The following is a 26,488-nucleotide window of genomic DNA, read 5'->3' as shown; positions in this document are numbered from 1 at the left end:
AACAGAAGCGGAGCTTTCCATTTTGACCTTGTTATAGAGGGGTGAGGTGGGGAGGGGAGAGAAAGAAGCAGATTTGCTTTAGAAAATGCTCTCTCCCCTCCAGACAATGACATAGCAGAATTCATGTTCCTGAGTCTAGGCAGCCAGACTGTACTAATACTTTGCAATGTTATTAGCATAGATTCCCCCTCCTTCCCCCCCAAAAAACCTTTGAGAAACAGACGCCCTCTCCTTGCCCCAGTTGGAGCTGCAGTAGAAGGGGGGTGAGAGGGGAGGGAAGAAAGAAAAGCTTGTGGTTGAGGTTTTCCTGTTACTATCATTGTAACGTTTATTTAGCCAATCTCTTAACTATGACGTCTGGATTCATGGCTTGCTCATAATATTTAACACACCCACTGAAGGCTGGAGCTGCAGCGCTCCTAGTCCAACCAGTCTAAAGCAGTCAGTGTAGCTGAAAGGGGTTTTCACTCTGCACCTGCCAAAGAGCTCTCTCTCTCTCTCTTTATTTTCTCTCTGTCCCTCTCTTTCTCTGCCTCTCCCTTTCTCCCTGTTTCTCTCTCAAGGCAGATCTGTATGACCCAGCAGAGATCAAAGACGGCACCTCCCTCGCCAGGAAGAACCGCGACCGATTTGTGCTAGTTTCTGTCCTCTAATCTCTCTCCTTTTTCGTGCCATATTTAAGCTTTACGGTGCAGTAGTGCCATCAGACCGTTTTGCAACCAAAAACCAAAACCAAAAACAAACAAAAAAAACCCCGGAACCCCAGCTTGGATCCAGCAACCACAATGACTTGATCCTAGTTGAATATTTCTCTCTCCCAAGCACTGGATGCGATGGATGAAGAATCTGGAAACAGTCTAAGAAAATCATTTTCCAGCCAATGTTTTTAAACAGTCTCGCGGAGGAGAGAGAGTGTGTGTCTCACTACTGCATCACTGGTCAATTTCAAAGGATGGGAGGCAGCGTTTCCAGCACATCTAAATATTATGGATCATCTTTGCTTCCCCTGAAAGCCTTTTATTTGTAATAGGTTTTATTATTATTATTATTATTATTATCCCCTCCCCCTTCCTGTCTTTTTTTCTTACCCAATCAGAGCTTCAGATGTTGGTGTCTCTTCAATAATCCCTATTCTTTACCGTTGTGATCCCTGTCATAAAAAGAAAAGAAAAGAAAAAATGGACAGCTGGGTTTATGAATTGAACTGCTGTTGGCGTTTGTATTCCTACTGATTTTTAAAGACTTGCTTTTGGGCGGTTTTTTTTTGTTTTTTTTTTTGGTTTTCGGTTTTTTTTTTTTTTTTTGCTCAGTACTTGATAGAGACTCAGACGCCAGGACCGACTGCTTTTTGATTATTTATTTCGAACAGCCGATGGAGATAACTTTATCCACTTGATTGGTTTTATTTGTTCTCTCTCCGCTCAAAACAAAACAAAACAAAAAGACCCACACGCTTTTTCTGTGAAAGAGCTCCCTTAAATATTTAAATTGCCCCTCCCCTTATAATTTATTAGGAGGACCCTGGACCATGAAGATGATTTTAGTCCGGAAATTCAGGGTGCTGATCCTGATGGTGTTTCTGATCGCTTGCACAATGCATATCATGATTGATCTGTTACCAAAGCTGGAGAAGCGAGCGGCCAGGACGGAGGGCAAGACGGGCTGCTCGTGTTCCGACCCCCCGGGCGAGGAGGCTCAGGGCTGGGGGAAGCAGAGAACTAAGGGCGGCTCGGAACCGGGCTGGCCTAACAAGCACACGCTGCGGATCCTGCAGGATTTCAGCAGCGACCCCAGCTCCAACCTCACCTCCCACTCGCTGGAGAAGCTCCCCGGGACCTCGGAGAAAGCCGAAGCTTTTAAGAGACTGGAACAAAATGGCATAAGCCGGGAGCTGGGGAATAAGCCGCTCATCCAAGATGGGAGTATAAACGCCCAGCCCGTGGGGCAGGGGTACTCCAAACTCGCGGCTCTCTTCGAGCAACCCCTCTACAAAATCGCCACCCCGGGGCTGGCGGAGGAGGATGTCTTGTTTAACGTCAATAGCGATATCCGATTTAACCCGAAAGCGGCCGAGAACCAGGACTGGTGAGTAGAGCGGGGCTGGGGCTGTGGGGACTCGAACCTGTGGGTCCCCAGCGGGCTGTCACTGAAAGCAAAGGGGGACGTACCGCCACCGGCTTCACTGGCCGCAGGATCAGGCCCCGAGGCTAGCAACGGCGAGGCCTGATTCCTCCCCGGCAGCAGAGTATTTGGGTCAGGTTCATGTGGCGTTATCCTGAGACCGGGGACGTTATGATCCTGCCTTGGGTGGGTGGGAAGTGACTTCCCACTTTGCTCAGAGTAAAGGTACTGATGCAACAGGCCCTGGTGTGGCAAGTGGATCTGGGCTCTTCCTTTCAATTACAATACCTTAAAATATCCTGCTTGCTTGAAGGAAAGAGAGCCACTGCTTCTTGCACCCAGGGTTTGAGATGGCAATGCAGTCCACTTACTTACATTCCAGTGTCAAAAAGCTTTGCCGGGATGCAAAATTATAAGTGACAAAAGTAGCTGCTGTACAGTAGCTGATGTGTGTGCTCAGACTATTGAGTACTTTAAAAAACAACACAATAGACCACATTTATTACATATAATTTAAGAAGCACTATTGTTTCTTATTAAAACCCTGAAGGTAGAAATAGCATTATGAGTAGAAAACGGAGACTATTTGCCGTGTTATGATGTAGGTTTCAAAATATGTCAAAGCCAGTAGCTGGAAATAAAATTAATATTTGTTTTGTGCCTGTAAAGAAATATAGGTTCTAACAGGTCATTTACAAGACTGGAGTAACAGCTATTTCAGATTAAATGAAAGCTTCAGTGATATAATTCAGGTATCACAAATGGGATAAGAAAATAACATGTTTAAACTAAAAAAAAAACCAGGAGGACTTGCGGCACCTTAGAGACTAACAAATTTATTAGAGCATAAGCTTTCGTGGTTATTCCCCCCTCTCCCCCAAACTAACAAAATAAAGAACACAAGACAGAGCAATAAAATATTAACTTCTCTCAGAAGCAGGGAGATTGACTTCAAAGGTCATACAACTGTCCATAATATACAGATATCAATGGGATTTCAACCTTCAGGATCTGACTTTTGATACATTTTCTGCTCTGAATTATTTTTTGACATTCTAAAGCCCAGTGCTTCTGTCTTTAACTTTTAATGCATTTGGTTTCATCTATAAATTCTCTGCCCCACTGATGTATAAGAAATGCTTAGAAACTTGAAAGGCTGAAAAATCAAAAGGCATGTCTCTGATACAACAGCACCCTCTTTCAAACACAGTGACTCTGTAATGTTTAAACAGCTTTATTGTGCCATGCAAAAGCTCTGACAAGCAGTGGAGCAACCAGCCTGGATTTGAATCTTTAACAATATAGTGTAAATGTTTTCATTTTCAACCTCAAGTTTATATGAATCACAAAGGCCCTAAATGTATCATAATTAAAATAAAATTTAAAGCGCACTAGCTTAGAAAACTTCCAATTTCTCTGGAAAATCTCTGTCACCAGCATATGACAATAATGTATGGAATGTACTCTAGAGATGGCTAAAGGTACAATTGACCCCTTCAGTCAAGACATGTGATAGCAATGGGATCTCCAATATAACTGCTGCTCCGCTTGTTATTGCTCCCAAGGTTTAAATAATTAAAATCAAATTTAGCAGTTAACATTAATTCATAACATTCTTTGCTATGACAATAGCTTAAAGCTAAGCAAGCTTTCTTGCAGACATGGGAAATAGAATTTGCATTTAGGAAGTAGTCAAAAGTTATTTCACTGCCTTTCGTCCCCTTGGAATGATAAAATCAAAAAAGGAATATGAAGTATAAGTCCTGAATGTAACATCGCAATTATCAAATAACTTCAGGACATGATGATTGTTAAATAAAGATTTGGGATAACGTTTATATTTTTGTCTTAAACTTGTTCAAGTTGTTTTCAACAACTCTACAATAAATAAAAACAACACTAGTTTGTTTTTTTAACATTGTACCCTGGATTAAAAAATAAAATATACTACAGCTACCTCGAATTCAACCAACACTCTTCTGGAGTTTTAGGACAGTGCTATGCAGTATAACACAGAGTTCAACGTTTTTATTATTTCATAAGGGTCTGATCCAATGTCTATTGGAGTCAATGGGAGCTTTGCTGCTGACTTTAATGGTCTTTGGATCAAGCACTAACAGTTTAGGTCACAACTCTGCTCTCATTGAGGTCAATGGCAAAGCTCCCAATGGCTTCACTGGAAGTGGAAGCAGGCCTTTAATCCATGTCAGGGATAAATTGAAACCCTTCTCTCACTTCTACATTGTTTGCTTTTCACATCATTGCATTCTGAAGCCCTCTTTTAAGTTGCTTTGAGGAGAACCGGCAGATAAAAAATAATAATACTTCTCTCTCTCTCTCTACTTTTTTTGTGGTAGGCAAAATGAAGGTAATGAAGATGAAGAATTTTTACCCACCGCAGAAACATCTGTAGATTCCTACCCAAACTGGTTAAAATTCCACATTGGTATTAATCGATATGAGTTGTATTCCAGACACAATCCTGCAATTGAGGCTTTGCTGCAAGACCTGGTCTCCCAGAAGATAACCAGTGTTGGTAGGTTCAGATACATATATTTTTATGACTATTTACTTATTCAAGACCTTGTTGCTGTTTTAATATTAATGAGTATTTTCCATTACTTATACTTGATGTTCCTAAAACATTGCTTCCTGGCTACATTAGTCTGCACTTATTTTCCTTGTTAAATATAAAAGAGGCTTCATAAAGATATCTTGCCAGTTCTGTGTTGCATGAATATTTGCGAAGCTGTTTGTATTGCTGTGGATGCTAGCAAGATTCTAGCCGCAAAGCATATTAGACCAGATTCATCCCTGAGGTAACCTATTGACTTCTGAGTTACAGTTACAACATGGTTGACTAGTGCTCGTTAAACTGTAAAAAAAAACAAGTTGATTTTTTCCATAGTCTGATTTTTTTATTTTATTTGAATTTTCTGAACAAAGAGTTTGGTGTTAAAAAAAAATCCTGAGGAGGTGGGTGGGTGGGATGAAGAGCAACATCTTCACCTGCAGAAGGTGTTTAAAGAATGAAACAACACAGTGCAGTGTCTCTATAGCTCTTGCCAATCTGCATTGTGTTCCAGTACTGCTGTAGCTTTAAGGCCCGGAGCTGCAGTGTTTGTACATCCAGATCTACACTGATTTCGAAAGACAGTGGAACAAGCATCAGGATAGCAGGATGGGGTCCGTAGTTCAACTCTGTTTGTTCCATTTAGAAACCCATGATTGAGATGTTACTATGTTGACCATTCAGTACATTTAATGGTCTGGAACACATGGAAATATTTGCTGTGGGGTCAGTTAATGATAGGTTTAAGTGCTCTTGAATACGGCTTTATAGTTACCAACAAAAGAAAAGAAAACCATGGTCCTGACATTCTAAACTAGCTAATATAATTTATTTCTGGTGGTTGATAATTGTCCAGTTGGTTTAGGCACATAAAAAATTAGGCAATTTCTATTAAACACCAACTTCCTAAGTACTCTTCAACTTTTCGCAATGATGAAATAGTAGAAGCTCTGCAAAACTGCTGATAATCTATATTTCCACTACTGGATTAGATCACCGGGCTTTGCCCCTGCAATCTTATTCAGTAAAAATTTCCACTGGCTTCAATGGGAATTTTGCCCCACTAAATCAGCATCACTGGGCCTAATGGTTACATTTTCCATCCCGTGAACCATAGTTTTCTCTGAACAGTATTAGGATTAAGTGGGATTCTTGATCAGAAAGGAGGGATTGATTTAGTTAGTCAAGACAGCAGGAGCCATGATTTGGAGAATGCTATGTGATGAAATTCAACTTTATGCAGAGAGACACACCAAAGCTTTAAGTGGAACTTAAATAGTGCTTCGGCCTTGTGCTCTGCTTAGAGGGGAATTTCACCCAAAGAAAGCAATTTTCAAACCATGTTGCCTTAACAGGATGTCCAGACCAACTACTGAATGATCAAATTGACAGTAAGGTGCATAAATAAATGCCATTTGTATGAACCTGTATGCTGGTTTTCTGCCCCGCCTCTGGATTGAGATGCTTTATTAAGAAGCCCAGGTTTGAGAATTGTGCCGTATTTATGCCCCCTTTAGATAACACCTAACATAACAGAAAGAGCAGTCACTGTCTTAGATAATACCGAATGCTTTTCATCTTCCTGCAGTCTAGGCCTCAGGATAAAAAGGATAATTTGCAGTGGAACAAGTTCTAGGTGATTTTTACTGCCTTGTCTTTGTGGGCGGGGAACGATAATCCCCTTTCCTGACCCACTCACTCAGTCAAGAATGATGTACAGAATATTCATCTTGCAATTGGATTAGGGAGTGGGCACAACTCCTTACTATGCTGATTTTAAAGGCACTCCTCACTTATCGATCAGGAGATGGAAGAGAAAGAGATGTAAACTGGGTTCCCTCCTACCCCTCCTACAGCCTGGAGAGTGGTGGTATCACTTCCCTGATCTATCACCTTGCACAGCTTCAGGGCAACAATTTTGCTTAACCCCAGGACCTTTAAGACTTTGCATCTGAAATGCTTGTACAGCCGTGTTTTGATTTGCTGTAAGAGGACCATGCATCTCTCAAAATACATTTGGACTAAAGTGGCCACTGCTGAATATACTGCACTGCTGAATAGCATAGCTTCACAATTTACTGAACTATATATTTTTCTCCAAGATCTAAATATAGTGTATGTTGGTTATGCAGAGGAAAACCATGGCTTGCAGCATGCTCAGACGTGAACATAAATGTAATGCTTATCAAATGGACAATGTCATAGAGAGTATGTTGGCTAGTGATTGAAGGAGGGGAATGAGAATCAGAAATACTAGAGTTTACTTCTGTTCCAGCCACTGACTTGCTCTGTACTCTTGGGCATGTTGCTTAATCTCTCTCTGCCTCAGTTTACCTATCAGCAAAATGATTATTAAAATTATAAGCGAAAAATCCCAGCCCCAATGAAGCCCAATAGAAATTTTGCCGTTGACTTCACTGTGGCCTTGATTTCACTTTATATGTCTTACAGATGTGTAAGGCTTTAATTAATTAAAGATTTGCTAGGGCTTTGAGATCCTCTGAGGAAAATTGCTACAGATGCACAAAACCGTATTTATTATATTATGTATTGCATATGGGATATTCTGTTATATGCTTGTATGGTGTTTTGCACAATGGGTTTGGCGCCTCAAGATGTTGCTGCAATAAAATTCTAAATAAGAGTAATTTACACCAACGATGCCTTGCAATTTGGATATACAAAAATACTAAACACTGCATCTCATTAGACAATGTTCCTTAACCAAAGAAGTGCAAATTCTGTCCGAAAAAATAGGTAAAGATCAGTTCCTAGATATGAACTCAAGCTAGCCCTTTAAAGTGAGCTTATAAAAATCAGGGGGCCCAATCCCGGGTACAGTGGGAGGGTTGCCTGCATCGAGATGGTAGGATCCGGCCCAAACCACTGGCAACCAAGCCATGTTTGTTCCTCTGGGAACAAGGTTGTAGCAAGGTTTGAAGAAAGAAAGAACCTTATTTTATATTATTGATATTTGTGGAGTGTAGTATGTTTTGTCTTACACTGCAAATTCTTAGCGCTTTTTTTTTTAATTATATTAACACCTGCCCACTTTTCACTTTTTGTGCATAGAAGCAATAAGGACTCCAAAGCTTTTGAATGGATGAATAAAGTCTGACATGTATTATCAAAGGACACATGAATGATCACTACATTGTTTCACATGATTCTGCACATTTGCCAAGTTAATTTGCATGGTTCCTTTCGTGGTTTGGTTTTGAACAGCAGCTATTAAGATGACTACCAGGTTAAAAGTGTAAAACAAATTGAAATCTGCATACTGCCTGAGAATCATCATTTTCTTTTGACATTCAGTGCAAATAAATATATAGAATCCTAGAAGTTAGCTGGAAAAGACCTATTAGCTTATCCAGTCCTTTTAGTGCAAGGAATCATGTCTACAGCCAGTTTTGTAATATTTTGATATGTTATGTATAGGTTTTAATAGGCTTATGTGGTTTTGATATGCAGGTTTTGATACTGTTTGCAACCTGAACTGTAGCTCAACTGCCTTCTTAGCCAAGTCAGCTGTATCTGCTTAATGTTATTAATTGGAAAGCGTCACTTCCAAATAGACAGCTCTGGATCAATCAAAACTGCTTGCAAGATTCTGTAACCCATACAGTTACCTTAAAATGAAAATGGTGAGAGACGCAATTCCTGCTTAGTTCACAAGAGGGGAGAGCATCAAGGTGACATTTCCTTGAGGTTAAAGTTTAAATGGAACAAATCCACTGATGATGCCACTATGGAAAATGGAATCTGAACATTACATCTAGTTCCCACAGTGACACCCAGAGGTGGCCTTGAAAAAGGACAGGGTTAAGAATAGCTTTAAGCCAAGTATATATTCAAAGCCCTACCTATCAGTACGTGTTTGCTATTTATTCTGTTCAATGCAAAGGGCCTGATCCTGTTCTCATGTAATTCAATACAAAACTTCTGATGACTTAAAAGGGAGCAGGACTGGAGCCTAAACATTAATATTTTCAATTGAATATTTAAACCCAGTTTTCAGAAAAGGTGCCTCCACATATGCATGCACAACTGCACACCTGCTTTGCACTGAGAATTACCATTACGTCCTGCACAAATTACCGTAATTAGCCATTCCTCTACACATTTATGCATGTGCATAATCACAGCAGCAGCAAGAGCAGTGTAACCAGGAGCACTGTATGGCATACAGCAGTTAGATGCATCAGTTCAGTAACCGTGGGCCTGATCCTGCTCCCATTAAAGTCAACAGGAGTTTTGCCATTGGCTTGCATGTGAGCAAGACAGGCTTCTATGTGTTTTTTCTTTTCTTTTTTAATTCCCTGGTTGAAAGGCCTTGGGAACATTACCTGATTCAGATCATTTCTAAAGCCTAGGATGCATTCAATTTGTGCAGGCAATAATTAGAACGCTAGAGCACAAAATTACTGATGTGGTAGATAAATGGCACAATTAACGAAGGTAGACATTGGCTAAACAGCAAAATAAAAGACAGTGCTATGAATACTGAACCCAGATCCTGGCTCTCAATAAAATGATAAATATCTTGTCAAAAGGCAAGGAAAGAATGTGTGAAAAACATGATGAAATATAGCGCCACTGATTTACTTTATAAGAAAACAATGAATCTGCCAAGAATCAGCAGATTGATTCAATTTACAGGCCTGAATGGGGTGGGGGGAAGACCTTAAAAATGTACAACAAAGACTGTGGATGATCTCTCCGCCTTTTAAAAGTGCTTTTATCATCTTGAAAGCCTTTACAAATGAGTCAGCAGCAGTGGCTGAGCAAGAACAAGTTAAGAAGTGATTGGGACTTGAATTTGTTTTGAAATTTGTTCCTTATTACAATTTGTGTGGAAACAAGCATCTAGGCTGTGCAGACTGTTATCTGCTAGCAAGGTTGAGGTGTTTATGTTAGACTTAGGTCTGATTTACAGAGGTAAATATATACCTCTAAATGGATTGGGAGGATGAGGGCTGGGTTGCAACAATATCCAGGAAATGACATACTAGGTCACACCAGTGGTTCATCCAGTCCAATGTCCTGTCTCGGACAGCAGTCCGTACAAGATGCTTTAGAGGATGGTGCAGGAAACCGTGTACGGACAGCTACAAAAACATGACTGAGTGATCATGGTGACATACATCTCATAAGTTCCATAGAGGGTTTTACTATTTTAACACTTCACAGAGGTGAAGTGTAGGGTTTGCAGAAAACATGGACATGTGTTTTCAGGAGGGACTAGATGGGGGAGAAGTTGGAGTTGTGACTGACTAGGAACCCCTGGGGCACATGGGAGAAGGATGACAGGTGAGCACGGGAGAAGATCATTATACACTTAATCCAAAGCCCAGAAGAATCAATAGAAAGATGCTCATGGATTTCAGTGGCCTTTGGACCAGGCCCTCTATCCCCAAATGTCCCCAGTAAAGTCAACCCCACTGAGGATTTGTTCCAAAGCCTCTTGAAATTTTGAAATCAGGCCATAAAATTCTTGCAATACCTTAGATGAAAGAGGATGTTAAGTCTGGAGTATATTAACCTTTAGCTTTCAATTTCTTTCTTTGACAAGCTGAATTGCCTAAAGATTAAACGTCATCTTTGTACTGGAATTTACTTTTACCATTATATAAATATGTCCAAGACTTGTTGGACGAAAGTTGACTCAAGATGTACTATATGGTGTCAGCGAGTTTTTAAGAATTTTTCCAGAGCTGCTCATCTTCTGTAACATAAAGGCGTATTCAGACATTTTTTAAAATGTGGATTATGACCCTGACTGGAGGACATCTTTGGAGTCAGAACAGCCTTATATTTTAAGGCCTTCTTAGAAATGTCTTAGTATGCTGATCATAGACGTGACAGGCTGTAATGGCTTAGTGTCATTATGTGTTCTTCTCTGAATACTGTATGTTCTAATCCTGTGTATTATAAATCCTTATGAAATTTTTATTTGGGTAGCAGCTGAAGTCTCAAGGGCATCTCCAAACAAGCAAACAAGGCTTTAGAACATGATTGGACTCTTATTCCTCGGCATAATATAAAGGGAAACATGTTTGAACTGAGAAACAAAAGTGGAAAGTGGAATGTTCCTTGTCTGATTCATATATGTCAGAAAATGAAAAGAAGCCAAGCAAGCAGGCTTGATATTAAAGGGAAGAGAAAAATCTTTAGGCCTAATGTTCAGATAAAGTCTCCATGAATGTGAGCCGTGCTTTAGACATGCACTACCACATAGACCCATGGAAATCAAGGTTTTTGCATGCACCCAATCCCAGAGTTAAGCACACATGTCACTGTCTGCAGGCTCAAGACCGTAGATTGAAAGCACATTGGATTCAGACCATGCCTCTTTCTCATCTGCGACGAGTCATGCACAACTATGGCACTGTATAATTAATGTTAACAATCCTCCCTTTTGCATATGTAGGTAGGCACCTGTATGTATAGCCTTTGGGTTAAAATTGTTGGGAGCCGTAGTAAGGGACAGTGTGGAGCTGCATCGCTCCTGCTGGAGTGCCTGGGCAGATTGTTCCCTGGCAAGGCACAATGCCCCTAGAAGCAAAAGGGGCTTGCAGTGGCTGTGCCACCCTCAATCAGTGTGTAACATGTGTCCATCCACCCTGCATTGCAGGGGGCCGGCTGGGAGGCATGAAGTCCTACATCTAAACTCAACAGTGGCACAAAACTCCAGCAGTCCTTGTGCTCCAGAGTGCTCTGCGACCAATTCAGCATGTACAGGCTATAATCTGTGGGTGAATATGACAAGGCCAGAGGGAACCTTTAATCTTCTCACCTTGCACCCTCACACAAAGGATGGACCAGTTCTTTCTGTCTGGAAATCAGGCCTCGCATGTGTAACAAATCAGAGCAATTTTTTTCATGAGCCTTTCATAAAGGTTTCCCCTTTCTTGTTGCCAAAGTCATTGTCCGCTGAGGTTGCTAGCCAAATAACAATCTGTTGTGCTGCTTTACCGTGCTGGGCATCCTAGTAAACTTAGAGTATTCCAAGCTGTGTGTTTAGAAACTGGTGTGAGGGAATCTCCTCTTTTTCCTCCATCTCTGCACCCTTTTGGTCTTGAACAATCTCCCAATCAATATAGGCTTTCCTGATCATGTGACTGCACAACTCTTAATGATTGTACCAGGTCCAGATCACACCAGGCGTAGAACCCTGAATTTTTGTAAAATAGGAATATTCTGTTGAAATGGTGCAAAATCGGCTTTATGTGAAGGGATATGAAACTAGACACTGCTTTTCAAACACTGATTCTGCTTTGGGCATATCATTCCCATGTTGTAGTTGATGCCTTTTCCACAGCCTCTTTTGGCTGGGGACTTTTTATATGCATTACATTCAGTCAATTAAATATTTTTTAAAATAAAGTTTGGAACAAATGTTGTTTATTTGCGAATACATAGCTATATTGTGCCATCGATTTATAAACAGAAATCCTCATGAAAGTCAACAGGGAGTTTTGCTTAACAATTGATGGCTCAACACTGCTCCTTGAATAAAAGTCTAAATCCTACAAGAATGACTTGGACAAAACTCTCATTCATTGTAATGGAAGTGGAGAGTGAACAGGACTGCAGGACTTGGCCCCATATTTGTATGTTTAGCAACTGAATGGAAAAAAGACCAATTTTGAAAACTGAAGCGACAAGGGGCCAGCTCCTCAGCTGGTGTAAATCAGTGCAACTTCACCATTGGCAAGGGAGCCGCACCGAGCTACAGCAGCTGAGGATCTAAGCTTAAGGATGCAATTCTGATCTCTGTTACTCAAAGCAACGCTATGGGTGTCAATGGAGAATTCTGGATTTAAACCCATGTACCTGACAATAGAACTTGGCCAATGAGAGTCACAACGTTGGCACCATTCTATGTCCTTTACACTATTCTGGCAGTGAAATGTGATGGAAGGCTAGCTTACACTGCCAGCTGGGGACTCCTGGGTGGTATATAGGTGGGGTAGTTAATTATACACCACATGCTCTTGGCCACTCAGTATAGAAGACAATTTAGGTGTGTAGCAGAGCTGTTACCAGAGTAAGCTGTCTACAATGATCCTGAGATATTACTGACAGCACATACTACAGCAGCCTGAGGTTGCTCTAATTTATTCTTGGGACTGAACTGGCTCTAGTTGCCCCCAGGATTCAGGTGTTTGTGGATGGAAAACCATCTATACCTCCCCCCTTCCCTTCTGGTGTACATGAGGATCTAACCTCCTCTGCACAGCAGAGTGAGCCTAATATATGAAAACCACATGTTTCTGGTATACCTGTTCAGTGTGAGTTGTTTAATGCCCCTTAATTTCTAATTATTTATTTGTTCCATTGGGATAGCCGAGTAATGCAATAGAAGGCAGGGGTCAGCAAAATAGCAATGCAGGAGGGATTTTCTTCCAGAAGAAGAGTAATTAAACTGACCAGATTTGCATAGCATTTTGTTGCAAAAATATATGGATTACAAGCACTGAAAGAGAGCTGGTGACCCATCAGTAATAAGGCACAGAGAGGAGTAATTAATAGGACGTGTAGCAAATGGTATTGGTTAGGGAAAGCAAATGTAGACATTAGACATGCCAAATAAGGCCAGCTTTAAGGCAAAATTTATGAAAAAGATAACATGACATTTTACGAAGTTCTTAAATTTATACCTTTTTTGTCTGATTTCTAAAGAAGGGGATTATCTGATCATTCAGAGGAAGCTTTAAAAAGGACTAAATTGCATACACTGAGATGACTGACATGGCCATCATTGCACAATGCAGAAGTGAATTAAAGAGCTTGGGTGTAGGTCATTTCATTTACTCAAAGTGTTTTTGGCTGGTGGGAGAGCAGATGGTCTGCTGAAGTGTATATTTACCTCCCTTGACTAACCATATCATCAGATAAGATGCACTCTTTGAGAACTCTTTTATTCATGTACTGTGTGTTTTTTTAAGTGACATGTTTTTTCCCACTTATACAAAAAAAGTATCAGTCCAGGATTAAAAACAACATCATCCGATTGTTCAAGTGATATTGTCCAAATGGTGCCGTTTGCTAACAATAAATGTCAGTGTTACAGTAATTCACCATCAGCTGGTGTTTGAGAGTCAAGCAAAAATGGTCTACAATGTGCAGCATGAGCCGAATTGCAGTCACTATTCAGTCCTTACTCAAAACTTCCATTGAAGTCACCTCTCGCTTATGTACAGATCACCTAATGCAGGGCCTGATTCAAAGCCCACTGAAGTCAATGCATAGTTATCCATTGACTTCAATGGCTTTGGATCATGCCCATAGAGAATATAAAAGATATAGATATATATATTGCTCAGGAATAATAAATAATTAAACTAATCACAGCATAGTATAGGAGTTGCAATTGTATCTGTTCATGCCTTTAATTAAAGGCTGGCTGCTCCTCACCCATTTGTACAGCCAAGGTTCTGGTGTTCTCCAAGACACACCCAATCTCTTCTTCCATCATGCACCCTTTTCATGGTAGCAAGTCGAAAGAACTTAGGGAGTGCGGGAAGTGAGAATTTAGAGACCTGTACCTACACACGCTTAGCATTCAGAACTCCCACTGAAGCCAGTGGTGTTTCTGCACTTGTAGGATCAGGCCAATAATGGAAAAGCTGATGCAGGATGCAGGATTCCCTTTCCACTCCAGTTCAGTCAGTTTGAGCAGTTACACAAGACTGCATTTCCCCTACTCATCCTCTAATTCAGTCTTTATGTTTCGGAGTGCCCTATAAACATATATGTGGGTGTTCAGACACCACAATGATGAGTGCAATATAAAAGCTTAGATGGAGACAGAGAGAGAGATGTGCTATTTCAGTGTACTGTACTGCTGACTGTACGTAGAAATGTACACTGTGATTTTTAATTATTTTACTTTTCTCCCACAGCAATGAAATCAGGAGGCACCCAACTAAAACTGATCATGACATTCCAAAATTATGGACAAGCATTGTTTAAACCAATGAAGTAAGTAAGAAATGATTTGCTCCATTTTAAAGCTGCTTTACACAGCTGTGGCATGTTACCGTCTTGACAGCTGTTATAAGATCACTCAGAATGTCTTCTAAGTTTGTGGTGCTTAATTATCTAAGCTTCCCACTGAATGTAAATTGTAGGCATGTTAAGAAGAGGAGGCATGTTAAGGCATGAGGAGTTTCAGCATTCTTAGAGCCTGATCCACATGAAGTCAATAGGAGTCTTTGCATTGACTACAGTGGGGTTTGGATTAGATCCTTAGATGACAACAGGTATATTGTGGTTTTATATGTCATGTCATGCACACTGTTCTCTGTGAATTCTTCCACCACAAAAATACAGGATGTGCTCAAAGTTCCTTTCTTATGTGGAGCTTTATTCAAAACAAGCTTGCTCCGATATTTTGCAGTTTGTATTACATCACTTATTTTAGAAATGTTACCGCAAGAGTGCAAGTTCCGGCCAGGTTTTCAGAATCGATTTATTAGAGAGGAAGACATTAATAGTGTTTGATGAATTATAATTTCATCCTTTGATTTATTGCTGTTGGTATTAGAGGTGCACTCTACTGTTTGCTAAGGCTGTATTGTAGCTGTGAAAATGAGTTTCTTTGAGAAGCGCAAGTGAGGAGAAAAGACTTGGCTGGAACAGGAATGATTTTACTCTCACTTACACCTGTGTAAAGCAGGAGTAATGCCACTGAGGTCAGTGGAGTTGCACAGGTTTAAAATTGATGTAAGTGAGCTCTGAATCAGGCCCTATATGTTTGTATTGTAATAATGAAAATCATCGTGTGCTTAGTGTACAGGGTTTAGTAAAATCACTTGAGGCTGCAGAATGTTTAATGAAGCTATTCACTCTCTGTGTCAATGGGTATCACTGGAATAATAAACTCATTTCCTTTCTTTGTTCCCCCTATAAGGAAGTTCACTTAATTTCCTTTAAGGTGGTCTGTAAAGGAATAACGCAGCACAGAATACATGGTTTTCAGTATGTATTTGTTTTGTATTGTACATGTAGACAGGAAGGATGGTCCAGTGGGCAGGGGGTTAGCTTGACACCTGAGTTCAATTTCCTGCTTTGCTACAGACTTCCTATGTGACCTTGGGCACTTCAGTTAATATCTCTGTGCCTCTATTCCCCATATGTAACATGGTGATAATAAAGGGAGGTACCTTACCTCACAGGGATATTGTGAGAATAAATGCATTAGAGACTGTGAAATGCACAGTAATGGAAGCCATATAAGTGCCTAAGATAGATCAGGCCTTATATGGACTTCAGAAGGAACAAGTAACTGAGTTTCCTTCACATCAACCTCCTTTTCACATGTGTCCTGAGATCTATGAAGAAATCCCCTGGATCTCAGATCATCCACAGAACCCCAAGGTGTTTGTGCAAAGGCCCAGTGGTCCCACATTATTCCCAAATTCCTCCCATTCAGGCTGGCTTCCTCTGGATTCACATTGTTCTTGGTTCCTCTTGTGGGGCTGGGAGGCTCAGATCTCTGAGAGGGAATCTACATAAGATGATGTAGAAAAGTCTGAAGGGAGATGTTGCCAAAGCATGTCCTAATTGGACCATCCCCAAACCACTGGAACTATAAAAGCAATGCTCAGAGCATCGGTTTGGACGATACCACTGAGGTTCAACTCCTGCCCCCATTCCCTTCCTTGCACATTTTACCTGACACGTTTTATCACTATTCCAAATCATTTCTGACCCTCCCTGGGAAATTTCTGAGAACATGACAGGGCCTAGCTGTCTTTAATTATTAGGTAAAAGAGTGATGGCCTTGGTGGCTTTCCACATGGTACAAGATTCTTCTTGTCTCCATTTACTTAGATGCAGATATTTTAAATCATTATCATTGCTGTGACATTGTAGCTCTGGGAATGCTAATGAGGTTAAATCAAAAGTTTACTATGTGTACTGCTTTATATACACCACTGGCAAGATGATGGATGACAATGGATGTATAACCAATTTCCTATACAGAAGCAATTATTGCCATCCACAGGGACAATAGCAGAAAATGACTATGTTTTAATCACCCCTTCAGCTTGATTTCGAGGGTGTTAAAATGTTATTTTCTAACTGATTTTGCATTATATACATGTTTATAAAAGGAATGACTGCAGCATTCCACAACGGTGTTCCCAAACACTCCATCTTACAGTGGCAACACGACTGTAGTTCACATGATGGCTGTAGAATGCTTTAGTATTTTTATTAAGACATTTGCGAGTATTTGTTTTCATTATGAACAGGGAGCCAGATCCTAAGCTGGTGCAAATCAATATACAGTAAAAGCTGTTTTATCCGGCATATTGGGGGAATGGGGGTGCTGGGATGTGAAAAATGCCCATTAACTAAGAGGGAGGGAGTTTGGGTGTGGGAGGGGGCTCGGGGCAGTGCAGGATGGAGTGTGGGGTGTCTGATCCAGGGGCTGCTCACCTTGGGTGGCTCCCCAGAAGCGGCGACCTGTCCTGGCTGCTCCTAAGCGGAGGCACGGCAGGCAGCTCTGCACACTGCCTGAGCCTTTGCCTGCAGGCGCTGCCCCCCGAAACACCCATTGGCCGCAGTTCCTAACCAATGGGAGCTGCGTTGTTAGCGCCTGGGGCAGGGCTGGGGCAGCATGCAGAGCTGCCTGCCGCACCACCGCCTAGGAGCAACTGGGACAGGTCACTGCTTGTGGGGACCCACTCGAGGTGAGTGACCCCCTGATCCGGCACCCCGCAGCCCGTCCGGTGCCCCATGCCCCTGCCTGCACCCAAACTCCCTCCCAGAGCCCGCGCTCGACACCCTCTGCTGGCCCCGTGCCAACTATAAACCAGAATTTCATTGAAAATCAGAAATGCCGGTTTATAGAGCTTTTTGGTTGGTGAAGTGTTGGATAAAACAGCTTTTACTGTAGCTCTATTGAGTTCAATGGGACTATATCAATTTCCCGCAGTTTATGATCTATTTCCTGTGAATTGTTTGGTGAGCTATGCAGAGTGATTTCCTTCCATGGAACTGAACATCCGAAAACGTTAAAAATACGAGCTGTTAAATCTACAGGACTTCCCACGGAAGGGCCTTATCCAGCAGAAAGGAGCCTTCTCCAAATTTAAGCTGTTCCCTCTTTTGAGGGGATATCGCTTTTGGTCCAGGCTTTATGTAGCCACCCAAGCCTGACTCCTTCCCAGGCAAGGTGCCATATATGGGGCCCTACCAAATTCACGGTCCATTTTGGTCAATTTCAGGGTCATAGGGTTTTAAAAATAGTAAATTTCATGACTTCAGCTATTTAAATCTGAAATTTCGTGGTGTTGTAATTGTAGGGGTCCTGACCCAAAGAGGAGATGTTGGGTGGTTACAAGGTTATTGCAGGGGGGCGGGGGTTGCGGTACTGCCACCCTTACTTCTGCAGTGCTGCTGGCGAGTGCGCTGCCTTCAGAGCTGAGCAGCTGGAGAGCGGCAGCTGCTGGTCGGGAGCCCAGCTCTGAAGGCATTATGGTGTTGCCGCCCTTACTTCTGCGCTGCTGCTGGTGGGGTGTTGTCCTCAGAGATGGGCGCCCAGCCAACAGCCACCACTAGCCTCCCCCCAGCTGCGAAGGCAGTGCAGAAGTATGGGTGGCAATACTGTGACCCCCTTAAAATAGCTTGTGACCCCCCCCTGCAACTCCCTTTTGGGTCAGGACCCCCAATATGAGAAACACCGGTCTCCCCCATGAAATCTGTATAGTATATGGTAAAAGCCCACAAAAGACCAGATTTCACGATCCGTGATGTGTTTTTCATGGCCGGTGATTTGGTGGAGCCCGAGTCATATGGCAATGATACTCATGTGGATAATGTCAAAGGATGTCCTACATCTTCTTAGGGCATCATCAGTGCTAATACAATGGTTGAGTTCCTCCCTACCTTAGTCACAGCCAAGGAAGACCTTTAAAGGAGTCTTATGGACCTCCCTGACTCTCAGCTCTGGGATCAGCAAGTTGAAGAGGCTTTCGCTTTGACAGTCAGGAAAGTCACCTGCATAATGGACCCCTGCATTCTTCCTCCATAATTGTATTACAAGCCCCATGACTGCATTCCATTGATCAACATGTAAGGGGGAGTATGCACAACACAAGAAGTCCCAGAGGTCATCCAAGACCATTTCCTCTTCTGTTTCTGGAGATGTGCACAGTAGTTATTCTAGCCTTTAGAAAATCCTGTGGGATGCATATTCCCAGCGGCAGAGATGGAACGTGGGGAGGACTAGTGATGTGTTTGTCTCTGCCTGAGTGGATATGCCTTTCCCTGTGAACAACCATGCTTCTAGCCCAGTCTGAACAGCAGTTAAACAATATAGCATTTCTTGCCTGTGAATAAATACTATGGCCTCAATTCAGCTGTCAAATAAAGGGATGAAGACTATGAGAGTTGCAACTCTGTCTCTGAAGTTTGAACTGAGCTACTCTTTAACATACCAGAGGGGGCTGGAGCCAGCAGGATATTGAGCTTGATTCCCAAAGAAAATTCATGATCAAAAGTGTCCCAATCTGTCCATTATTCTAGTCAGTTTAAAGCTAAACCCTTATTTCTGCAGGCTCAGATTCAGGTAGTGTGTGGGGGACAGCCCCCTGTCTGCACTTGATTCCATTTGTAATATCAGTGAACTCTTCTTGACACATCTAGACCTGCTCAGTATTCTTCAGAGTTGCAATTATATTGGATCAAATGGGGTGGAATGAGAAGAATATGCTAACTCTTTACTAAGGCAGGCAGGTATCTATTAACTAAATGGATATTCCATTGCACTTCAGAGATGGTTTCTGCAGCAGCGTTGCAGTGAAATGTAACTGGCAAGTTGTTCTAACTCCTGGAGAACTCATGAGAAGGCCTTGGTTAGTTTGCATTTCACAGCTGCTGAATTCTTTGTTGATTACATCTATAAAGTGAGCCAGCTCATGAAAGAATCCTTCAGCACAGCCAGTATTTGGAAATGGAGAAACCAGAATCTCTTCTTGGCATCCCCTGTGCTAAATGTTTGACGTTGCCTCACAAATCTTGTACCATCAGGTCATTTATTCAGGCAAACAGAGCAAAATCAGGAAAAGAGGAGTTTAATTGCCAAGAGAATGTTACTGTGATAAATAAAGCTTAAGGGAAGTTTGAATGTACTTGCAATGTGTCGAACAGTTAATATGTAACTTTGTTCAGCCTGTTACAACTGTATTGTTCTATATTACTGTCATCATCACAAAACCCCAAAACCGCACCAACCCCAATGTTCCTTCCTGTTACCGTATTAGCTTTGTAAACAAAATTTATTGAGATGCCCGGCAATATCTCAAGTCAAGATTCCTTATGTCACTTATTCAGAGAGAGAGAGAACAGTCATAAATTTATAAGGCTTTTGGCTTATCTGGCTAAAAACTACCCTATTTTTTATATTTTTATTTATTTTCTCTTTGTTGTTGTTAACTGGGGGAGTGAAACAGCTGGCTTAGCAACAAAAGAGATGAGGTTTTTTTCTCTTGGAGGCTTTTTTTTTTTTTTTTTTTTTTTTTTTTTGAAGGGTGAAATCCTGCTTCATCAAAGTCAATGGCAAAATTCCCAGGTAGAACTGAACATAAAATATCATTTCTAGAGGTTTCTTTGGAGCCATCCTATAGAATTTCATAAAGAATTATATCTCTCCTGTACAATTTGACAGGCTGTTTCTAAAATACCTATACAAAGGGCACTATTCACTGTGAAATCTGTGAATTTTAGAATAATGTCAGTAGACCCCTATTTGTTTCATCCAGAGAAGTGCCCTGGAAATCAGTGATGTCACTCTGGATTTAAACTGGGATGAAACCAGAATCTTATTCCAGATTTCCAGTGGTGTAAGGAAGTTAAAATTAAGCCTTACATGTTTTTTGTACATATTTTTCTTATAAGTCCATTATTTTGGTAAGTACCAATACAGGATAGATTGATCATTATAGTCCTCTATAAAAGATTGTAGCTAATCAGTGTCCATTACTCCCTTTTTTTTTTCAGGTGCAAGAATTGTATTATTTTTAATTATTTACTTATTCCAATGTAATCTTAAAAATAGGAGTCCTGGCGGCTAAGGATTTGTCTTTACTAGAAAGATGTGTCGTGTGAGAGACCTGTCAAGTAACATATTTTAACTAGCACTTGAGTTAACACTATGCACTTTCTCATCTTTGACAAGCTCTAAGTATCCTTGCAGATACTATCTGTAACAACAGATGAAATAAAATGATGGCAGTTCCCACGAAATGAAAAAATAGCCAGGCATAAAAAATAAAATAAAATAAAATAAAATAAAATACATCCCCATCTCATATTCCCTAAAAAGGCTATCTTCTCAGACCTCCTCTAATTCCTTTCAAAGAGAGGGGCTTTGCACCATAGTCTGAAGGTCACTAAAGTTGGGCTATTTCAGACCAAGGTAGTAGGGAAATTAATATAGTTGTTTTAGTTGGCAAAGTACAGCTATTTTACTGGCTTTTAAATTGCACACTTTTACAAATAAACAATTAGTAGCATTCTTAAAATTTCTCTTTGATTTGCCCTTTGAGAGTGCTATACAAATACTTGCATTTTAGGATAGTGGCATTATATAGGACATAAAACCTCTCTAATAGAAACAACTGTTAATTGCTTTAATTTTCTACAATTATGTCCAGATTTTGAAGTTGCAGTTTGACTACTTACCTGTGAAATACAGCCTCTAGGCCTGATTATGATTTAATTTACGCTGGTGTTACTCTATTGACTTCATTGGCATGACTTCTGATTCACACAGGCCTATGTAAACTTCAGAATCAGGGGCAATTGTCTATACACACTGCATGATTGGTTTGCCTTATTCCATTGCATCTACTGCTGTTTTGAGGAAATACATTTTGCAAACCTGTTGGATTTCAGCTGGCAGGGATCCAATATAAACATGCTGTTACAGGGCATGCACAAGGGTGGGCAAGCCCCGCCCTAATCGTCGGGGGCACAGAACTCCTCCGGCCCTGGGGCCAAGGTGGTGGTGGGAGAGGAGGGGAACGAACTCCTCCCTGGGCCGGGGCTAAGGCGGAGGGTTGGGGTGGGGAGAGTGAGCTCCTCCCAGCCTGAGGCCATGGCAGGGGAACAGAACATGCCCTTCCAAAAGGGGTCAAATTTAAATTCCTGCGGAGTCCTTGTATTGTTATAAGTCAACATAGCAATTAAATCAAATTGCAGATACAGAAGTAAGATATGCATACAGTAGCTGCTATTCCATCTGCCTGTCAGGATTATCACTGTGGCACATTCGAATGCATTGCATAAAGCCCTATTAAGCAATCCATGGTCTAGGCACAAACAAAACCACTCTGCTTGGTGAATCAGCTCGAAGCAATTTTTACTGTGGTTCTCACTGCAGAAATCTAGCACCTTGTAAGGAGCTGTTATTTCGGACATATGGTGTGACAAACTGATATGAAGGGTTGAAACTGATAATCACAATATTCAGATCTTATCTGCCTGCTTAGAATATATAGGCATCACATCTCAAAAAATTATGAAAAGGAAACACCTCGTTTTGTGTATGCAAGTATCAGTCAATATACAGACATTCCAAGGGCCCCATACATGAGATTACTGGCTCTGTAGGGACAAATCCCACTGTTCTGACCTCTCCAATCCCTGTTGGGACTTTTGCCTGAGTATGGACTCACAGCCAGATTCTGATCTCCCTTGCAACAGTGTAAATCTGGAGGAAGCCGAGAGAGTTATGCTAAATTTACACTAGTACAAGTGGGATGTAACTATGACTTTGAATAAGGACAGCAGGATTTGGCCCCTAGCTTGTAAATTCTCCAGCGCATGTAGTAGCATAAAACAGAACTTCTACCTAAACATCCTACATACTGCGTGTTAAGTTACTTTCTCTCCTGATCATATCTTCATCAGACTGTACTTGTTCCATATAAAAATCATCTCAATACAAATTTTAAATGGATTTAGCAATCATGAGGGGGCCCAGTCCAAGGACCATTGAAGTCAACTGGAGAATTTCCAATATTTTCAATGGAACTGGAGAATTTCCAGTATTTTCAATGGGATTTTGAAGAGGGCCCAAGTTGATAGCCCTGTTCAGACTAAATTCCTCTATACCATTGCAAATAGGAATGCAATCTCCTCCATATTGCCCATTCTGTGTATTCCATCCTTGCCATGGAGATTCACCTCTGGAAATGAAAGTCTTGGCTGGTGTCTAGACCCATTCAGTCATAGTGCAATTTGTTCTAAGTTTTTTTAGAAATATCATTAGATATTGACTCCCATGTAAACATTTTCATACTCAAGGTACTTAGAGGAGGATTATTCAGTGCAGTGAAATGAGTTTCAAGAAAACATCCCTGATGTTTATTATCATAGTATCATCAGGGTGTAATCCCAAGATTCATCCGTTCTTTTTGATCATCTTTAGAAAGGGTTTTCATTGAAATATTCTCCTGTGGATGTCATTGAAATGATGTCACAGCACATATATTTTGTGTTATGAGTGGTAGTCATAGAACTGTAGCTGCTAGACGTTCTAAGTGAAATCAGAGCCCCATTGGTTAAGATCCACTTGGCCAGATCAGAACTGGACCATTTCACTTGGCTGGTGGCCATGACAAGGAAAATAGGGTACACCTTTTCCTGTCTCTCCACACCTGCAATATTGTGCTCAACCCATGGTGGCGTTATTCAGGATTATCCTATGGGTCATTCCAGCCGACTGTTGTAACAATCACTCAAGACGTGTGTTTTCAGCAAATTGAATGTTTTCTGTGGAAGCACTAGGAATTTCTTTCTCTTGCAACTTGCTTCGTTCCGGCAATGCTCTCTGTATAATGAGCACTTCTTGACAAAGGTGGGTGTCATGGCAGACGGCATGTGGTAGCAGTGAGAAGTTGGGGACTTAGGCAACTTGGGCAGGTGGCAAAATTAATAGCATCTGCAGAGTCAAGGCTGGAATGTGCCTGTGTGAAAGGTGTACCTGCATGCAAGCCTTTTACGTCTTATTATTATTAATAATAATAATAATAATAATTGATTATTCTTTGTATTATTGTAGCACATAGGAACCCTAGTCTTGGACTGGGATCCCTTGCATTTGAGTGGGATGTTCTGGGGGTACAAATGTTTATGTCCCCCTGATAAGCACTTCCTTTTCTAACTCTCTGCTGCCCAATTTCACAAGGATTTATAGGACGTAGGATTAGAATGTATATGTGTCCCCAAACCGATGGTCTTGTCCCCCCACCCCGATGGATATCAATGTCTTCCCAAAATGATCCGTCCTGAAATGGGCCTCCAGTGGCTACAACAAAACTGAGGTTCTCCCTAGCCTCTCCAGCAGGCTTGGAAAGATCTGTTAATGGTCCAGGAACAGTACAACATCTATTTTGTACTCTTGTCCAACTAAGGCATTTATATCGCACCAGTCACCACTGTATGTAGGCACTGACAGTACCTGTTTGCCTTCTGGGTTGTAACTAAATAGGTGGCCTTGTTTTACACTGGTAGCATGCCTTTGGCTTTTGTAGGACTCTGTTGATTAGCTCTCTCCATCGTAGGTGTTTATACTCTAATTAATTAGTCTTTGGGAGTAAAGAGGTAATGGTGGGTTTGCAACTTGCTTTGCTTGCTGCTTTGAATGACAGTTTACTGTCAGAGATTAGATCCTGATTCACTAATTAGTGCCATGTTGTCATGAGGGTTGCCAACCCTCCAGGATTGGCCTGGAATCTCCAGGAACAAAGATGATGTCATGTGATTAAATCTCCAGGAATACGTCCAGTCAAAACTGGCAACCCTAGTCATTACTCCATGAAAGAAGAGCTGTCAGCATTTCATTTCAAGTAAGCAAGTTCTGCATATTAGTAATACCTATTTCTTAGTATTGCTATCACATTTTACAAAGGAGATAAGCATCCTTAACCCCATTTTACCTATGGGGTGAAATGACTTGCCCAAGGTTACCCAGCAGGCCAGTGGTAGTGCTGGGAATAGAGCGCCCATCTCCTGTCTTGTGTTCTATCTACTAGGCCACACTGCGTCCACAATTCATACCGATGTGCAGGCAATCCTCATGGAGCAGAGCTTGCTGGTGCAGGCACCCTTGCTTGGAGTCTACAAATCCACTATGCCCATCTCCCTCCTGTCCCTTCATGTAATAGAACTGTATTGATTTTGCTGCATCTGGGACCTTCCACTGCTGTGGAGGAGGGGAATAGGGCAGGCGGGGAGAGGGTTGGGGATCTGGCTTTTTAAACTGTTTATTTTATCCTCATGTTTGTTCCTTGAACTTCCATCTTCCATAACTCATTTCCCATTTCTGCATATTTATTTAGTAATGGTCAGCATCCTGCATGTGGCTTTTCAAAAGAGGAAAAGGGAATAAATAGCAGTTGGTGAAGCAGGGCTGACAAGGCAGCATCTATAGGTTCTGGAGACCTGGGTCCAAATCTGCCAAAGGTCAGGAGCCAGATGAGTTTACTTGACACAGTCCCACACTGGTTAGTGACACAAAAACCAACCTGCAATTGTAGCATGAGTGGTAGCTTCCACTCAGGAGAGACCCAGATCTGAAATAAGAGGGTGATGCAGGTCAAGACAGAAGGGCTTTGGCAGAGCTGAGAAGCTTAGGAGAGCTTGCACAGTGCCTGCCCAAATTATGCTGCCAGTGACTCACATAACAAAAAAAAGTTCATTTAATAACCCTACTAAGTAATGTGTTAAAATATATCTTTAAGACTTTCTGGACATTCCTGTCATGTCAAGTGTCTATCACAATAATGATAGTACAATTTTGCTTACAATTTTACAGCCTATGATAATGTTCTTCATGTGGGTGTGTAAAATTGAGAAGGCCTGAAAAACTAATTTGCATGCAAGAATAAAAAAGAAGCCCTAAATAAATTTTCTATGTGTGCATATGAACAGTTGTAAATAAATGCATTCATTCTTGCAGTATGAATGATAAAATATTTCACACACGTAAGCCAGATAGTACTCACAGAAGTAGAATCAAGATGATCCTCTGTCAGCATTATAAAACCTCTTTGTAAATCTTGCTAATCTGTGGTCCAGCTTCCAGCTGCAGTGATAGTTACCTGGCCAGTGAAATACTAAGGAGATGAGTGAGAGAGGACGTATATAAAAGTTGGCAGAAATACTGACTTCAGAAATAAGTGAATTTGTCAATATATCTATTGCTTGTATTTTGGACCTATTCGAAATGCTACCACCAAAACAAAAAGGAGATGAAAATGCTATATTAATTCTCTCATTTAGGGGCAAATCTAATCATTATTATATTTTCTTTAGTTTGTAGTTGTTTGGTTTTGTTGTAATCCTGTGATGTGATGCAAGGTAATAAAATTTCACATCCAGCTTATTATTATTGTCATATTATCCAATCATTACCCTCCCACATCCAAAAGGAAACATATTATATTGTCATTTACATTACTGTGTATGGAAGATCATATGATTTGGCTAAGCCTTTTTGATAAGGATTCTTTTTCATCTGATTCTTTAGAGCTTTATTCAGCAGAAAATCTGATTCCTGTCATTTAAGCCACAGAGTTTACATAGACTATCAGACTTCAGTTATGTTTAGGAGCTAAGTGTTTCTCAGTACAACTCTCATTAAGCTGAACATTTAAATTTGGGCAGCTCCACCAAAAAGGAGCCACGTTTTCTCCCATACCCAGATATAGGAGGAAGGTCCATGTGATGCCACGATGGCATTTCAACAGAGCATGCTCAGAGAGAGAACCG

At 41.2% G+C, this 26,488-nt stretch overlaps 1 protein-coding gene across 1 annotated transcript in view; it reads left to right on the top strand.

The window, feature by feature from the left end:
- The first annotated feature begins 388 nt into the window (after positions 1-388).
- Positions 389-26,488, top strand: part of FAM20C (FAM20C golgi associated secretory pathway kinase) — an 88,737-nt gene continuing 62,637 nt past the window's right edge. Inside the window, exons 1-3 of the mRNA XM_074965255.1 lie at positions 389-2,085; positions 4,479-4,657; positions 14,602-14,680. Of these exons, the coding sequence (XP_074821356.1) occupies positions 1,529-2,085; positions 4,479-4,657; positions 14,602-14,680 (815 nt within the window). The 5' untranslated portion in view covers positions 389-1,528. The remainder of the gene's footprint in view (positions 2,086-4,478; positions 4,658-14,601; positions 14,681-26,488) is intronic.

This window comes from Natator depressus, chromosome 10 (genome assembly GCF_965152275.1).
Source record: "Natator depressus isolate rNatDep1 chromosome 10, rNatDep2.hap1, whole genome shotgun sequence".
Classification (NCBI taxonomy): domain Eukaryota; kingdom Metazoa; phylum Chordata; order Testudines; family Cheloniidae; genus Natator; species Natator depressus.
Note: the sequence above shows the minus strand (reverse complement) of the source record. Positions and strands in the feature narration are given on the sequence as shown.